The 19,096-nt window shown below is 37.2% G+C and overlaps 1 protein-coding gene, 2 long non-coding RNA genes and 1 pseudogene across 3 annotated transcripts in view; all 4 read right to left on the bottom strand.

Annotated features, from left to right (window-relative positions):
• LOC100709195 (uncharacterized) overlaps positions 1 to 16,919 on the bottom strand; it is a 1,346,887-nt gene extending 1,329,968 nt beyond the window's left edge. Inside the window, exons 1-2 of the mRNA XM_025906577.1 lie at positions 16,806 to 16,919; positions 16,391 to 16,701 (exon numbers count right to left, since the gene is read on the bottom strand). Coding sequence (XP_025762362.1) covers positions 16,391 to 16,701; positions 16,806 to 16,851 — 357 coding nt within the window. The 5' untranslated portion in view covers positions 16,852 to 16,919. The remainder of the gene's footprint in view (positions 1 to 16,390; positions 16,702 to 16,805) is intronic.
• Positions 536 to 1,057, bottom strand: LOC112846690 (Ig heavy chain V region 5A-like; annotated as a pseudogene).
• LOC112846701 (uncharacterized) lies at positions 3,211 to 3,497 on the bottom strand. The gene is made up of 2 exons (XR_003219819.1): positions 3,421 to 3,497; positions 3,211 to 3,344 (listed from the first exon to the last, which is right to left on the bottom strand). It is a non-coding gene; the product is annotated as an uncharacterized LOC112846701 (long non-coding RNA).
• LOC112846695 (uncharacterized) lies at positions 12,656 to 12,879 on the bottom strand. The gene is made up of 2 exons (XR_003219813.1): positions 12,793 to 12,879; positions 12,656 to 12,716 (listed from the first exon to the last, which is right to left on the bottom strand). It is a non-coding gene; the product is annotated as an uncharacterized LOC112846695 (long non-coding RNA).
• Positions 16,920 to 19,096: the final 2,177 nt, after the last annotated feature.

The following is a 19,096-nucleotide window of genomic DNA, read 5'->3' as shown; positions in this document are numbered from 1 at the left end:
AGTCATTAGTCATAGGAATATTATGACTCTTTACTGTTAAAGCTCATGTTGATGGAAGTTCTGAAAAAGTGGATTCACTACAACATCAGCTGTTGCTTAAAAACAGGAACCAGATCAGTAACATTTTATGAGGCATCCAAAACTCCATAAAACAAAACTAAACTCCAATAAAACTAATCTTCAGCATGGTGAATGATGGACATATCAAAAATGGTTTACCATTTTAAAAAAAAATTAAAAAAGAAACACCACATACAGAATATCGAACGGTGGGGCGTTTGCCAAAAGACAAGCAAAAACAAGAACATATACTGAAGACAAAGCAAACCCTTCTCTCGATTTAGCATCACAATGTCACTGTGACTCTTGAGGACAACAATAAACAGCAGAATCCTCTGATGTCATCTGCAGATTCAGCTGCTTTCTGCTGTTTTCTAATATTTCTGTCTACCACTCTCTCTATCAAGAATAGCGACTCCTTAAATCCATTTCATACACCGTTAAATCATTATTGGTCTTAGAGCGCCTCCTCTGGTGGCTTCATGTTACAAATGTGTTCATGCACTGAGAGGTTTTTGTTCAGGTCTGCTGATGGTTTGTGTTACTTTGACTTTTTGGCACAGTAATACACAGCAGTGTCTTCAGGCTGCATATTCTGTCCATTTAGAGTCACTGTCTTGCTTGAAGTCTCTAAATCAATGCTGAATTTGCTCTTTAGTGAATCTTTATAGTGAGAGTCCCCAGTGTATTTCATCCCAATCCACTCCAGTCCTTTGCCTGCAGGCTGTCGGATCCAAGCTGTGTAGTAGCCACTTACTGAATAAGAGACCTGACAGGTGATGGTCAGACGCTGACCTGGCTGCACAATCACAGAGGCTGGCTGTGTCAGCTGTTCACACTTCACACCTGTGGAGAAAACATGTTTAATGTAGTAACAGTAAGAATCAGTCTGCTGTGGTCATAGTATTTCTGTTCAGTGAGACTCACAGGATCCAGCAGCAGCAGCAGCAGCAGAGCTACAGAGAACATGTTGGTGCTCAAGATGATCTGATGGGAGCTTCTCATCTTCTTCTGTGACTGACAGCATGACATCAGACTTTATTTCAGCCTGTGAGGAAGTTTGATTTGTATCCAGATGGATGCTGACAGATTATGAGAGAAAACAGATGTCCTTAGCAACCCAGTAAGCTGACAGGATAAGAAAAACAGCCTTCAACTCAGGATGGTTCATTGTTTGACCATTTGTCTCTGCCCAGTCTACACTGGTGTGGTTCAGTCATGTAATCTTTTTATTATATTCTTTGAACTTATTTAAGATAACCTTATAAATAAACAAATATTACAATGATTACATTTTACAGCTGAATTAATGCCGATAAATGCATTAAAGATGGTCTATCTTTCACAATGTTGTTGATGTTGAATAGCAATTAAATAATTTATGTTAATGTAAACTGCAGAAAGCAGGTTTTTCCATGCTCTTGGACAACATTTTATCCTCTTGTGTCACTGTGGCTCTTGACCACAATAATGAAGAGAAAAATCCTCAGTTTACCAGCCTCTGACTGAGAGTGTAGATTTTTATTATTATTATTATAAGTAGTAGTAGTAGTAGTAGTGTTAAAGTGGGTCATCTTTGTTGATTTGAATCTCCCTTTGATTATCTGGGAGTAATAGATATAAGAACTTCCTGTGTTTATAAAGGCGAGGCACTCTAGTCTTTTTCACAGAGCCTGTTGGACCCAGTTCATAGGGTAGTCTCTGAATGTGAATCCAGAGCCTGTACAGATCAGTCTGTGGGATTCTCCAGGCCTTTGAATGACTGGTTCAGATTCTGTCAGAGTCTGACCATCAATACCTGTCAAGTTAAATAGTTTGGAAACACAAATAAATGCTGTGTAATGTTAGAGTCTATCAATGTTTTATATGCCCAGCATAATAAGTGTCTATACTGCCTTTTGAGCTACAGATGACTGTATGAATATGAAATCTGTCATTGATAAATTGATGAGTGATAAAATACATGTTTCAGAGAGTAAGGGGAATGCATTTAGTATTTACAATACTTGTTTTGGAGAAATGTAATAGTAGTGTCACTGCCTCAGTCAGACTCCCAGGATTCAGCAACCAACAGCATCAGCACAGCTACAGAGAACATGTTGGTACTCAAAGTGAACTGATGGGAGTTCACAGCACTAACATCACTCTTTATAAGAGTCTTTGAGGAAGTTTTGCTTTAGATACAGATTGCCAATGTCGTGGAAGTTTTAAAATAAACTGCAAACACCCAGTGAGCATTATTTGACGTGGATTTAATTAACATATTGCAATATGGAGAGAAACACTCTGGGCAATGCCAGAGTGGTCTTTGAAGATGGGCGCAAGTCTTATATGCCTTACAGACAAAAAAAAATCCTCAACACATCATGTGAGTCTATACCTTCGTTTAAAACCTTCCCACTCACATGGGACCTATGACTTTACTATGCACTCAGCTGCTACCTAAAGATTTACATCCCAAATCTGCTTCCCAAGATAAGAAGAATTACGACCCCTTCACATGGGCGCCTGGATGTCTCTGACATCTTCACAAAATGGCTTCACTGTGTGTGTGGAAACATTAGAAACAGATGTTATGCTATTCTACATCCATATAACTAAGTGAGAAAGTGATATTATTATTACTTAAGTGATCAAAACACAAGAAAAGAAATCTGCCACCACAGCAATGAAAAATTATAAAAGTGATATGAGTTTTCCTGTCACTAATAGTTAGAGATTGCAGTCGTGTTGCAAAAATTCTTTGGTGCATACACAAAACAATGTGATTCACAACACTAGCTCAGAGATTGTTTGACCTTTTTAATATCACTGATGAAATTTAAAACATTTAGATAAAGTACAGATGAGCATAATGTTTCTGTCAGTGTGTTGATGTGTATTAATCTGTAAAGGTGAATTGCAGAAAGCAAATTTTGCAATTTTTAATTTTTTTTTGATATGTTAAGTTTTTGTACAGAGTTTCTTCCTCTTCTGCCACTGTGACTCTCGAGCACAATAATAAACAGCAGAATCTTCAGTCATCAGGCTGTTCATCTGCAGATACACCTGCTTTCTGCTGTTGTCTCTGGAGATGGTGAAGCGGCCTCTGAATGACTGCAAGTAAGAGATGCTACCGCTATTGCTAATCCAAGCAACCCACTCCAGTCCTTTTCCAGCAGCCTGTCTGATCCAAGCAGCATGAAAATCGCCACTGAACCCTGAGTATGTACAGGTCAGTCTGTGGGAGTCTCCAGGCCTTTTAATCACTGATTCAGACTCAGTCAGTGTTTGACCCTCAGTACCTACAGACAAAAACAAAATTAGCATCTTTATTTCAAACATTTCATAATGTTTGCAGAAGAAATGTGCTGTCCTTACCAGCCCAGTAAACTGACACTATAAGAAAAACAAACATAAAGCCAGGACAGTTCATCGTAAAATTCATGCCTCTCTGCTCAGTCTACAGTCATGAAAATCAACCATGTAGACCTTGTGTTATATTTGGCAACATTTATGTAAAAATCTGAATTTGCATCAGTTTCTTCTCCTCAAAGAGGAACACATGTGAGGACATGTCATGTCACACAAACCTCTGCACATCACTTATATTAGTCAGGTAAATCTTATAAATGCACAAATTATGTGCATTTATAATAATAGATAATAAGTTTCTCTCAAAATGTGTGAATTTCTGATACATTAGTACAACTCTCCATATGTAATAATTATTAAACACATGTTCTATGAAGTTAATAATACTTTGTGGGAGCGTCATCATGTTGATGGCATCTCTGAAAAAAAGTTTCACAAACAACAGCTGTTGCTTAAAAAACAATGCTAAATGAGTAAACCATTTTATCAGACATCTAAACCTCCACAAAAAGTACAATCCTCAGTACCTAAAAACAAACAGCTCATTAGATACAATGATGCAAGCATTTTATTTGTCTTTTCACCAGTGAAAGTAAATGTATCATCCTTACCAGAACAGTTTATTAAAAATAAATTTAAAAAATGAACCAAATAATAATGAATATGAATATGAATTTGAAGGACGGGTCGGGTATATCCTTCTTGGCCCAACCTATCCCAGAATTCATAGCGTGGCCCACCCAATTACAGTTTCCAACAATGGCGGCAGCTACTTAGTTTTAATATTACTCTTATTACTCTTTTCAATACTTTATTAATTGAATTATTATTCATAATATTTGTATAATATTAAAAAATACTTTTCAAAGGCGGCAATGGCGGAGGAGCGCAGCTAAAGAGTTTGAAATATTACTCTTTCTGGGTCACAAAATGAACTTTTAATATATTTTCAGGTAAGAATGTGTAAACTTCAAATATCTGCTCGGTTTATCAAGACATCACGTGTGTGCAAAAGTGCTCCGATGTTTTTGGAGACTTCTGTTACCCCACCAGCTCGATCACTGAATGGGTGGTCAGGGCTCACTAGAGCCGGCAAGACCATCGGACTACTGGCACATCGTTTTCAGACCCCCCGCAGTTTTTTGCTACTCGGGTTAAACATGATGAAGACTTAGATAACTTAACAATGTTATTGGTTGGCTTTTTTCAGTGTTTTATTTGTTCCTGAGTAAATCGGTTTGGCTGAGATTAAATTTGTAGTTTTCACACAGCTCAATAAACGTCAAACAGAAAACTGATTAAACAGAATGGGATATTTTTTATTCTCTGTTTTGGATTGAAATGCAGTTTAAATGCTTTCTTTCTTTTCTTTTTCTTCTTTTCTTTCTCTTTGTTCCAGTGATGGCCACTCCAGACCTTTTTACCACTGCCTCAGACTCAGTCAGCGTTTGAGCCTCAGTACCTACAGACCTAAAGAAAATTATGTTTTTATTAAATAGTAAAATCATTTTTTTCCCAATTTTAACGGTCTGTGAGGACTGCTTTGCTTACAGACTAACACTGACAAATTTTGAAAATGATGTGAAATTTCCTGTCACTAATAATTAAAATTGTCAGTTGTAAAAATGTTTTGGTGCATACAGAAGAAAAGTATAATTCACAACACTAGTTCACAAATCGTTATATTATGAAATAAAGCAAATGAAAACATTTGCAATTACACACAAAACACAATAGTTAATGATATGAGGTCCTGATAATCCAGTATTATTTTTTTTCTTTCAGTGCGCTGATGTTTAACAGTTTCTCAAGTGAACTGCAAAAAAAAACAAACTTAGCATTGTTTTGTTTTTCTGATTTAGTTTGATGTGCTGAGTTTTTGTACAGTTTCTTCCTCTTGTGTCACTGTGATTATCGAGCACAATAATAAACAGCAGAATCCTCAGTTGTCAGGCTGTTCTTCTGTATTTGATTCAATTGGTCATTCGATTGGTTTGACCATTCAAACCTGATGAACCACCAGAAGAAAAAACAGATCAGTGAAAATCAGGAAGAAAATAATGAGTTGAACTAATTTATATATCACAACATGAACCAAGATACAGAGCAGACAGACAACTGTAAGCAGGACAGACAGTCTGAACATCATCTTGAAAGTGAAGGTGCGAATGAAGGGTTTAAAATCAAGAGGACAGAAGTCTGCCACCTGGATTTTACTAGGTATCATGTCTGTGTTGTGTGGCAGGCAGGATAGGACCTAAATGCAGGACTCTCAAAGACGGGACTTAAACTCAAAAGGAAGCTTTTACTGCTGTAAAAACACTTCATGAAAATTAACACCTACAAAAACAAACCAAAACCTCAAACATGAAACCTAAACTAAACTGGCACTGGAAACTAGACACTAGGAAACATGGGCTTGAAACATGACAGGAGAAACTTACCACAAAGAGAGGGTACAACGCCACACCCATCAGGGGAAGACTAAGACACTAAATACAAGAGGTAAACAGGGCAAAGAGGAAACCGCTTCGAGACACGGCTGACACCAATTACACAGACGAGATGGAGGAGAGCGAAACAGAATACTTACAATTACTCTACAATATGATTGTGTAACAGTTAAAGTCAGTGTGCTGTGATCCTGCTGTCAGTGTTTTTGTTCAAAGAGACTCACAACATCCAGCTGCGGCAGAGCTACAGTTTTTACCTTCTGTTGCAACCAAGTGTCTTATATAAAGTCTTTATGTTAGTCTGGAAGGAAGTTTATTTTGCGTACCAACAGGTGTATAAAGTAGAAAAAGGAAAGTTCTAAAAGACTAACTCATAGTTTTCAGATTATTTTTAATAATTCGTTAAAAACCTTTAACACAATCATACAAGGTGAATTTAAATATTTACACGTAAAAATAGAAAAACAAAATATTTAACTTTCAAAGTTCTTTATGAAGCTATTTTATTATTTTTTGTTATTTTTGTTTCTTAAATGGTCTAGATATGCCTTGAACAGTAGAAAGCAAATTCTGACTCTGCAGATGTTACAGAAATTTTAAGAATAACCTGCAACACATCCAGTGAGCGTTTTGAAATGGTTTAATAAGAGGGGTCAAGATCTCTGCTTAAATAAATAAATAAATCTGGGTAAATTCCCAGATGATTAAACATGCATCTATTTTGTTGGTAATAAGTGAAATGAGTAAAGAAAATCAACAGCCTACTTATGCAAGATACTTCATAATTTTATTGGGGGGTTATATTGGTTGGGTCTGATTACTGGGGGGTCATAACCCCCCCCCCAACCCCCTTGGAAATTACGCCCCTGAGCCCTATAGCTTCAGTCCATTCTTGACCCCCTCCCACTCTAAGAATAGTTACGACCACCCGTCACCGCCCTTAAAGCAGGATGTCTGGAGATCTTCCAGTCTACAATGGGTCCACTGTAAAGGTGCAATAAAACTTGGGGCTGATTTGTGATAACATTCTACATACATACAAACTGGTAACAGGAGTGCTCTTACTATACTAAAGTGAGAAAGTGATATTACTATTGTTTATGTGATATGATTAAAATATGTGATTAATACATGAGAAAATATATCTGCCACCACACAGAGTTTCTGTACAGAGTTTCTTCCTCTTGTGTCACTGTGGATCTCGAGCACAATAATAAACAGCAGAATCCTCAGTCGTCAAGCTGTTCATCTGCAGATACACCTGCTTTCTGCTGTTGTCTCTGGAGATGGTAAATCTGCCTCTGACTGACTGAGAGTAGTGGATATAGCTACTATCATACTCAATAAAAGCAATCCACTCCAGTCTTTTTCCAGCAGCCTGTCTGATCCAACCAACATTAATATCACTGCTGAACCCTGAGTATGTACAGGTCAGTCTGTGGGAGTCTCCAGGCCTTTTAACCACTGGTTCAGACTCAGTCAGTGTTTGACCTTCAGTACCTAAAAAGTGTTAAGAGTTCATTAGTGTAATCAAATTTTCTTTCCATAGTTTTATTTGTCCAATTAATTAGTTTGTCCTTACCAGCTGAGAAATTAAACAGGAAAAGAAGAAATGCTAAATAAAAAGGTCTGATCATTGTAACAGTTGTTGTTGTTCAGTCTGCAGAGTGTATGTTGAGCCTTTGTGTTTTGTGCTGCGATATATATCAAGAGAGTGAAGATAATAGTTTTGCATTGTCTCCTCCTCTTTTCGACACATTTTAATTCATGAGGCTTAATTTAAACTGACAATATCATGAACTGTAAAGGCGTATAATATGACTTCATTAAAATAATCTACAATTCATTCATGGTCTTAGAGCTCCTCCTCTGGTGGTTTCATGGTATAACTGTTCAGGCACTTTTTGTGTGTGTTTTCTTCAGGTCATGCTGAACACAGTTCAAATACAAGTGTGTAGTGTCCATGCTGTCAGTGTTTGTGCTCAATGAGACTCACAGCATCCAGCAGCAGAGCTACAGTTTTCTACAGGGAGCTTCTCTCCTTCTGTTGCAACCAAGTGTATTAAATAAAGTCTTTATGTTAGTCTGGAAGGAAGTTTACTTTGTGTACCGATGTGTGTACAGAGCAGATAAAAGTTTTGAAAGACTTAAATATTTTAGAGTATTTTTTTATTATTCATGATAACCTTTCAACACAATCATACAAGGTGAATTTTAATATGTACGCTTGAAAATAGGAAAACAGAATGTTTAATGTTCAAAGTTCTTTATGAAGCTGTTTGATTTTTTGTTTTTTGTTGTTCTTGTTGCCTAAGTGTTCTGGACATGCTTTAATGGTAGAAAGCAAATTCTGACTTGGCAGAGTTTTTCTACAGTATTTCTTCCTCTTGTGTCACTGTGGCTCTCGAGCACAATAATAAACAGCGACCAGTCTGTCACGGAGCTCTGTTCTAAATGAATGAACCATAAATAAAAATTTAATTAAACTGAATATCACAGAAATTAGACCAACAAAATGAACATTTATGATTTTATGCTTATTCTATCCAACCTATTATGACTAATTTTATTATATCCTGCTGACATTTATGCAGAATATTTGTTCAGTGCCATTTCTTTATTTTCATTGTTTCCAAACATAATATTCTTCTGTTTCTATAATGTATAAATACATTTCTTATTGTTTTAATCAGTCCATGATTGTTCCATGTCCAATTATTCACAGTGTTTTTGTTCATTCTCCTAATGGTTTGTGTTACTTTGGGTGGTTCTCTGGCATAGTAATACACATCATTCTGTCTCCATCGGTGAGACTCACAGATTCCAGCAGCTGCATCAGTAGAGATGCAGAGAACATTTGGTACCGAAGGTGATCTGATGGGAGCAAGTCTTTATATCAGGCAGGTAGGAAGGTACCATGAGGAAACGAGACTTCCAGATGCAGATTGACAAACTGCTGATGGCTAATTAACCGGACACATGATAACACCTCTGTAGTGCAGTACGTTGACCATGTTTATGAATTATTTGTTACTCACTGAACAAACATTGCTGGCTAAACTAAAAGTTATATTGTTGGTGATTTCAGTGCGTTTTTGTGAGCTGGATAATAATATGATTGTTTAACAGTTACAGTCAGTGTGCCGTGATCCAGCTGTCAGTGTTTCTGTTCCAGCAGAACAGCACTCCAGCAGCAGCCGCTCCACAGAACATGTTGATGCTGATCTGATGGGAGCTTCTCTATGGGCTCAAATTGTGGTCATAAATATTTTGTACTTCTAAATCAAATGTGTAGTTGTGAACCGAGTTTTGTAACCTTGTAAACCAAAATATCTGTTTGTGCATCTATAGATGAGAATTTGTGTTTGTAAAAAATATTTACATAAGTAATTTTTTTTTTTTTTTTTTTTTTTATTGAGGTCTGATTACAGATACAAAGAAAAAACTACGTATAAAACGCTGCGCTCAAGTTCCCTGGTTGTGTGTGAGTTTCAACTTGCAAGTACGAATTTTGACCCGGTTTTTCTTCCTTTGAGCCTATTGGTCAATGTCATATCAATCACAAATTTAACAATACAATCAGAGAACAGATATGTTTGGCTGTTGGAGGGGTGCTTTACTGACCTAGAAATAATAATGTAGTCTAGTCCACTTTAAGTGTTCAAGCAGAGGAGAAAAGTGTTATATAAGGACCAGTCAATGTGTACATCCAGCATTTTTGTGCAATTTATTGCTCACAGTTTGTTTGTCTTAAACAAACAAGAATATATAAGGGGATTAAAAAAAATTACACTGATGATGTTCAAAAGAACTCGTATATTAGGGTGAAAAACATCATTTAGAAGATGGATGAAAATTGTAATATTATTTACATAGATTTACACATGTCACTTTATTCTTCACAGCCATAAATACGTATAAACATGACAGCTTTGCAAAATTATTTTTGCAATAAGGTAGTTTTATTGTGTTTTTAAGTAGATTTACGGAGTATGATTGCTATGTTGTATTTAATTTACGTGACTGTGAAAGGCAGAAAACAAACTGCTGAGTTTTTGTACAGAGCTTCTTCCTCTTGTGTCACTGTGACTCTCGAGCACAATAATAAACAGCTGAATCCTCAGTTGTCAAGCTGTTCATCTGCAGATACATCTGTTTTCTGCTGTTGTCTTTGGAGATGGTAAACCGGCCTCTGACTGACTGAGAGTAGAAGCTGCCACTACTGTCATGCCAGATGAAAGCGATCCACTCCAGCCCTTTTCCAGCAGCCTGTCTGATCCAAGCATTATTATAATCACCACTGAACCCTGAGTATGTACAGGTCAGTCTGTGGGAGTCTCCAGGCCTTTTAATCACTGATTCAGACTCAGTCAGTGTTTGACTCTCAGTACCTACAGACAAACAAGAATAATTAGTGACTATTTTCCAAGCATATCATTTCACTTTCACAACAATGTTAGTAAAATGACTGCACTTTCCTTACCAGCCCAGTAAATTGAAAGGATTAGAAAAACAACCATAAACTCAGGATGATTCATTGCAAAGGCCATTTGTCTCTGCTCTGTGCACAGTGGTGGTTAATCATGTATTCCCTGTCTTATATTCTGCATCATGTCTTCAAACATGATAGAGATCACAGTTTGCATCAGCTCCTCCTCCTCAAAGACAAACACACATCCTCTTCTTCAGTGTGTATGTTCCAGGAATATTGCTCTGATTTCTTTGGAAGTAACAAAACAAAATCATTTCTAAAGTTGCAGAAGTTTAGTTGAAATGCTTCACTCATATACTTAACGTTTTCTTAATGAACTGTCATATGTGATTTTCACTTAATTGCAGTCTAAAGTTAATTATTGTTATGTCATTAATTCCACATCTCCACGTTGCCGATGCAGCACATACGATGATGTCGTATGTGCTGCAACGAGTCCCCCAGCTGCTCACAGATAAGACACGTGACAAGTGTCTTATCTGCACAAACAGAGGCTGGCTGTGTCAACTGCTCACACTTTACACCTGTTGAGACAACACATTCAATACCGAATCTGTGTTTAAACAAAAAAAAAGATAAATCTACAAGAAGGATCTTTATTTAAAAACAAACAAAAACTGAACATTCTCTATTTTGATGGCAAATTGATGTTGAACTTATGCTGAAATACTTCACATATAAATTTAAAATATATGAATTAGATGTCTAATTCATTAGCCTCCCAGTGTGATCTCTAGGATCCAGATCTGCACAACCAGTAAGACGGCAAATGATTTGTCTGGTTTCTGGTAGGATTCCACCAGTCATCCTGACTGGCAACAGTGGACACACAAAAAGAGTGCAGTCCAGCAGGTGTGAAACTGCTCTAGGCTGCAACCTCTCTACTTGTGACATTGCTGAATTTGATTTTTATATTTTGGGGGGCAGTGCATAAATTGCTGACTGACAGATCAGCTGATCTGTTCTCTGACTTGACTGACCATCGACCCTCTATAACTCTGAGGAACAAACTGAAGATAAGGTTCCAACCTAACCAAATACCCTTTAAAGGGACAATTCAAATAATTAAGGACAATGACTTTTAATTTTATTTCATTTTATGAAAGGCCCAGGTTGTAATATCTGTTATGAACCTATTACCTGTTGATAAAGTCACAGTTAACTGAAAATCCTGTGTTTTGATTATTTTTACACATATCCAGCTTCTCCCCTAACCTAGAGTAGTAAGGTGTACTTGGGTTACATACAATACATGTAATTACGAACAAAGTATCATCAAAATGGTTACTCCTCTGATCCTAGGTGTTTTTCATGCCTTTGCACTTTTATTGTTTCTTTCAGTGTGTTGATGATGTCAAAGTGCAGTTTATTTCTCTAAATGTGTTGTGTTTTTTGTGTCTGTGTTTTTGAGTTTTTATATGGAATTGCTTCCTCTTCTGACAAAGTGGGCCAGTGACAGAAGAGTTGTCTCTGGAGATGTTAAACCGTCCTCTGAATGACTGAGAGCAGTGGGTGCTACTACTATCATAAGCAATTTAAGCAATCCACTAGAGTCATTTTCACGCAGCCTGTCTGATCCAAACATTACTATAATTACTGAAACCTGAGTATGTACAGATCAGTCTGTGGCCTTTTAACCACTGATTCAGACTGAGTTAGTGTTTGACCCTGAGTACCTGATAAACAAATAATTAGCTTCTTATTTCAAGCATATAAATTCATAATGATAGCAAAAGAATACTTTGTCCTTACCAGCCCAATAAACTGACAGGATAGGAAAAACAAACACAAATCCAGAACTGTTCATCGTAAAAGTCATGTCTCTCTGTCCAGTCTGCAGTGCTGTAAATCCACCACATAGTCCCAGTGTTATAGTTACATAAGTATAAGCCTATGTATCAGAATTTGCATTTGCTCAGCCACTACCTCTATCATTTCTTTCCCTTGAATAATAATCAGTTATGTTAGAGCTCCTCCTCTGGTAGTTTCATGTTATAACTGTTCAGGCACTGAGAGGTTTTTGTTCAGCTCTGTTGATGGTTTGTGATACTGTGGCTCTTGGGCACAATAATAAACAGCTGAATCCTCAGTCGTCAAGCTGTTCATCTGCAGATACAGCTGCTGTCTGCTGTTGTCTCTGGAGATGGTGAAGCGGCCTCTGAATGACTGAGAGTAGGAGATCTCATTACCATTAGAGTGGATCCAACCAACCCACTCTGGTCGCTTTCCAGCAGCCTGTCTGATCCAAGCAGCATGAATATCCCAACCGAACCCTGAGTATGTACAGGTCAGTCTGTGGGAGTCTCCAGGCCTTTTAACCACTGATTCAGACTGAGTCAGTGTTTGACCATCAGTACCTGCAGACAAAAACAAAATTAGCTTCTTTATTTCAAACATTTCATAATGTTTGCAAAAGAAATGTGCTGTCCTTACCAGCCCAGTAAACTGACACTATAAGAAAAACAAAGGTAATCTCAGGACAGTTCATTGTAAAAGTCATGTCCCTCTGCTCAGTCTACAGTCGTGTAAATCAACCATGTAGTCCTTGTGTTATATTTGGCAGCACGTATGTAAAAATCTGAATTTGCATCAGTTTCTTCTCCTCAAAGAGGAACACATGTCATGTCACACAATCCTCTGCACATCACTTATATTAGTCAGGTAAATCTTATAAATCCACAAATTATGTTTATTATTTATGAAATAATAGATAATAATTTGCTCTTTATAAGTTTCTTTCAAAATGTGTGAATTTCTGATACATTAGTGAAACTCTCCATATGTAATAATCATTAAACACATGTTCTATGAAATTAATAATACAGTGTGGGAGCGTCATCATGTTGATGGCATCTCTGAAAAAGTTTCACAAACAACAGCTGTTGCTTAAAAACCAGCACTAAATGACCAATCCATCTTATCAGACATCTAAACCTCCACAAAAAAGTGTAATCCTCAGTACCTTCAACAAACAGCTCATTAGACACAATGATGCAGATATTTTGTCCTTTCACCAGTGAAAGTAAACGTATCATCCTTACCAGAACAGTTTATTAAAAGAATAAAAAAAATGAACCAAATATTCATGAATATTAATATGAATTTGAGGGATGAGTCGGGTGTATTCTTTTGGGCCCACCCTAGCCCAGAATTCATAGCGCGGCCCAGCCAGTTACAGTTTCTAACAATGGCGGCAGCTACTTACTTTTAATATTACTCTTATTACTCTTTTCAATACTTTATTAATTAAATTATTATTCATAATATTTGTATAATAATAAAAAAATACTTTTCAACACAGCTAAAGAGTTTGAAGTATTAATCTTTCTGGGTCACAAAATGAACTTCTAACATATTTTCAGGTGTGTAAACTTTAAATATCTGCTCGGTTTATCGAGACATCACATATGTACAAAAGTGCTCTGAGGTTTTCGGAGACATCTGTCACCCCACCAGCTCGATCACTGACCGGATGGTCAAGACACACTAGAGCCGGCAAGAACATCGGACTACCAGCACATCGTTTTCAGACCCTTTGCAGTCTTTCGCTACTCAGGTTAAACATGATTAGTGAAAGTCACTCAGATAACTTTTTTCAGTGTTTTTCAGTGGTTTATTTGTTCCTGAGTAAATCGGTTTGGCTGAGATTAAATTTATAGTTTTCACACGGCTGAATAAACGTCAAACAGAAAACTGATTAAACAGAAGTGTGAGATGGTAAAGAATTTACTCCAATGTCCTGTTATATTTTAGATAGCGAGGAGCAGGCGGCTACCGACACAGTGGTGACGCACATCAGAAGGCTAGATGGTCCCATTCCACAGCCTCACACTTACGGCCTTCTCGGTCTTCGGAGGACCCGGCCCACGTAGACCGCAGACGCCCGGTCCTCCGAAGGATGCGGCCCTTGAATTGGGACACAGCTAATGAGAAGAAAGAGTGTTGCTAGGACTGATCGGAGGCAAATTTCATTTCAAAAGTCTTCCCGACAGAAGCATTGATTAAAGTATGGTTTTGTACAACCTGTGCAAAAAGGAGTTTGCATGCCACCAAAGCACTTCGACCTTATGGTACCATCTAAATGCAATAGATGTTGCAGCGAGCACAGAACCTGTGGGAGCTGTTAGAGCTAGCAGTTCGAGTACCAACAAAAGGTGTCGGCAGCCAAACCTGAAGAATTGACTGGCTTCAGGATCAAAATTAGTAAGTCAACATTGGACAAACTTAAAAATTATCTCGCCAAATGGATTGCTCTGGACTGCAGACCACTACACAGATTCAGATGAGGAAGAAATTTTTAGCAGGGCCCTGAGTTTGTACAGAGCAGAATCCACCATCAGTGAGACTGACTGCAGTGGTGGTCCACTCGAGCAGTGACCCACCCACAGCTGTCTGTCCTGGCCTGCAAGTATTTGATTAGTCCTGCCACTTCTGTCTCATGTGAGAGACTGTTCTCACTTGCAGGTCACATAGTAACGAAAAACAGAGCTGCCTTGAGCTCTGAAAATGTGAACAGGCTAGTTTGTCTAAGTAACTGGCTGAAAGAGACGGACAGTAAATAAGCATGGAGGTATTGTGAGTCCAATGGGTTTGTTATTTTTTGCACTTAAATGTTTGATAATCACACTGTTTTACCCTAATGCACAAAATAATTTTGGCTAAGGTTACTCAGAGTTAAAGGTGAGGCTGGTCAAATAACCTTTTATGCTTTTCCTTTATTTTTTAAGAAGAAAAACTGCACTTTATGTTAAATTTTTTATTATTATTTTTTAAAGACAATACCGTTTTGAAAATGCACTTGAAGTACTTAAAATAACACTTTATTTTTATGTCTGTCCAATTTTGGCCATTTTTTTTCTCTATTTTGGATTGAAATGCAGTTTAAATGCTTTTTTTCTTTGTTCCTCTGGTGGCTACTGCACCCTGAGTATGTACAGGTCCTCCAGGCCTTTTTACTACCGCCTCAGACTCAGTCAGGATTTGACCCTTGTTACAGACAGTCAACCAGAATTATCTTCTGTAATTAAAACATTTATCTTAAGCTTTTTTTAAGCTGTTCTTACCAGGCCTGTAAATTGACAAGAGAAGAAAAACAACCATAAACTCTTGAGAATTTATCATCAAAGCCATTTTTCTGCAAGTCTTCAGTGATGCAGGTTAATCTTGTCATGTCTGTTTTTATGTTTTGCTGCACATATTCAAAGATGGAAGCAGTCTGAGTTTGCATCAGCTCCTCCTCCTCATCAATCAATTTAACTAAAGAAATGTTCAAGCTAACCAAATAAACAGTCATACGAGTAATATGTATGTTCATTCAACATCATGTTTTACTCAGCAGGATTTGATCACTCATTAAAAATAAAAATTGCATTGAAACACTGTATCTGGTAAGAAAAAGAAAGGAAATTATTTCTTTACTAAATACTAAAATCAGTGTTTCCTTCTTTTAGTATTTTCTGATTTTCCTGACTTTACCCCAAAGTGGAATTTTAAAATAAAGAGTAAAGTATTTATTTATTTATAAATTCATTTATTATAAATTCATTTATTTAAGTACCATGTTTCTCTTCATGTTTCTTTGTTTCTGCTTCATTGTCCTTTCTGACTCGTCTTTTTTAGCGTTTTATCTTTCAACAAGGGTTTCACCAGTTTAACTCAGAATAAGTTTAAAGGCATTAACTCAGAATTTAAAGAGAATTAACTAAAACATTATGATATGTTCATGTGAAAAGTAGTGAAAGTATTTATTTTTCTACACATCCTATATTTTCATTACTGTTTTTTTCTTCTTAAAATTGTGGTTAAAAGTTTATGAATTTTATTTTTCACATTGTTTTTCATTGTTACCATAACATGTTTGTAGATTCTGTGCATTTTACTAATATTTATTCACAGATGGTGCAAACACAGGTGTTATTGTGACAGTGAGTTGAACATCATATTCTTGATCATCTGCTGCCCCCTGTAGGTTCCTGTGAAACTGTATGGCTGAAGGTTTTTGTAAAGCCTCTCTCATTACTTAAACCACTGTGTGTCTGGCACAGTAATACACAGCAGAGTCCTCTGGCTTTAGGTTGGAAAGTCTCAGATGCACCATGCTGTTGCTGGTGTCTTTGGTGATTTCGATTCGTCCACTCAAACTGCTCACGTATTTGTTGCTGCTGGAATCCGTGTAGCCTTCTCCCATCCATTCCAGTGCTTTTCCTGGCTTTTGTCTTATCCAGTTCATAGCATAGCTGCCAAAACTGAAACCAGATCCTCTGCAGGAGAGACTGAGAGTCTCCCCAGGCCGTTTCACTACAGGACTGGAAGGAATGGACTCCATACTCTGACCTGTAACACCTGAGGAGTTAAAAAGGAACCAGTGAGACAGACATCTGCAAAATGTTCTTATAGGACTCGTTGTTTCCTTGAAAAATATTAAACAAAGAAGCAGAAGAACTCACAGTGAAGCAAAGAAGCAACCAGCAGCAGAGTGAGTGTTTGTGTCATTGTGAGTCTAGAGATTCTTCACTGCTGCTCCAAGAATCAACACACAGCACAAAACAAGTGAGCAGCACAGAAGTACACTGCACACAGTGAAGATTTGCATCAGGATATTATGGAGAGGGAGGGGCTCTTGTGTTGGCATCTCTTATAATTTATAAGTTGTACTTTAATTGTAACATATTATCTGATTCATTATGTAGTGTAATAAAAGATTTTTATTATGCTTCATTGAAAACAAGGAAATCAGACAATTCACATTTTCCATGTAGCTTTCATGTTAATGACACAGCTGAATAAATAAGCATTTAATCTGATGTCTTAGGGATAAATATATGCACTATATAAATGTCATGTAAATGTTTAAAAACATGTGAGTCAAAACAATTTCATTTTTTCTTGATTCTTTATTGTAATACAGTCAGTTCTTAACTCATTTAAAGCACAAGGTCAGTTGTGTTTATCTAATTAGGTGAAGTGTTACACCCCACTTAAAAGCAAGGTTTTATCTGGGGTGGGGTGTGACAGAAACTGAAAAGAGAACTATTAACTGCCACAAAGTTGATGTCAGTAAAACACTGTTTATTTCACAATTAACCAAACGAACCAATTAGGGCCAAAATAAAATATAGGGAAGTTCTGTGCATCAGGGTCTCCAAGGCCAAAACAACAAACGAAACCCCCCTTCCTAGCTAAAAACAAACTGAGCACAGTCTGTCTATCAGAAAACAAAATACAGTGGCTGAGCTGCCAACTAGCCACAAAACATGAGAAAACTGTTGGAACAAAAACGTCAGAGAACCCCTACCTGCTTCCACTGTTGAGTTACTGTTGATTTCGGCTCAAACCTGTCTGCCCATTCTCCTCTGATCTGAAAAGGCCTGACCTCAAGACTTTTCTCCTGCCACTCACTGGATATTTTCTCTTTTTCAGGACATTGATGGCAGATCAACAGTTTCTAAACACTCAGACCAGCCTGTCTGCCACTAACAACCATGCCACATTCAGTCATCTTTCCTCCACATTCTGATGCTCAGTTTGAACTTCTGCAGGTCATCTTACCCATGGCTACACAACTGCTTATGTTGAGTTACTAACATGTATGCATGAATGTATAGTTTTTTCACTTTTTTAATCACATTTATCTTGTATTAAGTGGAAAAACTTAATAGAAATTAAATACCTGTTAAACAAATAATTAGCTTCTTTTTCAAGAATATAAATTCCTGTCAAGTCATAATGTTTGCAAAAGAATACTTTGTCCTTAACAGCTCAATAAACTGACAGGACACGAAAAACAAAAATAAACCCAGAATAGTTCACTGTAAAAGTCATGTCTCTCTGTCCAGTCTACAGTGCTGTAGTCCCAGTGTTATAGTTACATAATACATATGTATGAGACTATGTATCAGAATTTGCATTTGCTCAACCACAACCTCTATCAAGAATAGCAACCCCCTTAGTTGCATTTCTTCCATTTCTTTCCGTTAAATAATAAACAGTTATCTTAGAGCTCCTCCTCTGGTAGTTTCGTGTTATAACTGTTCAGGCACTGAGAGGTTTTTGTTCAGCTCTGCTGATGCTTTGTGATACTGTGGCTCTTTGGCACAATAATAAACAGCTGAATCCTCAGTCGTCAAGCTGTTCATCTGCAGATACACCTGCTTTCTGCTGTTGTCTCTGGAGATGGTGAAGCGGCCTCTGAATGACTGAGAGTGGTAGATCTCATTACCATTAGAGTGGATCCAAGCAATCCACTCTGGTCCTTTCCCAGCAGCCTGTCTGATCCAAGCACCATGAATATCACTGCTGAACCCTGAGTATGTACAGGTCAGTCTGTGTGAGTCTCCAGGCCTTTTAATCACTGATTCAGACTCAGTCAGTGTTTGACCCTCAGTACCTACAGACAAAAACATAATTAGCTTCTTTATTTCAAACATTTCATAATGTTTGCAGAAGAAATGTGCTGTCCTTACCAGCCCAGTAAACTGACACTATGAGAAAAACTAACATAAAGCCAGGAATGCTCATTGTAAAAGTCATGTCTTTCTGCTCAGTCTACAGTCATGAAAATCAACCATGTAGTCCTTGTGTTATATTTGACAACACATGTGTAAAAATCTGAATTTGCATAAACTCCTCCTTAAAGAAAAATACACTTCATCTCATACAAACTTGTTCACACCACTTATAATTTAAAAAAAAATTAAGCAAATCTTATAAATTCACAAATAATTAGTATTGGGTTTTT

This window comes from Oreochromis niloticus, linkage group LG4 (assembly GCF_001858045.2).
Source record: "Oreochromis niloticus isolate F11D_XX linkage group LG4, O_niloticus_UMD_NMBU, whole genome shotgun sequence".
Taxonomy (NCBI): Eukaryota; Metazoa; Chordata; class Actinopteri; order Cichliformes; family Cichlidae; genus Oreochromis; species Oreochromis niloticus.
Note: the sequence above shows the minus strand (reverse complement) of the source record. Positions and strands in the feature narration are given on the sequence as shown.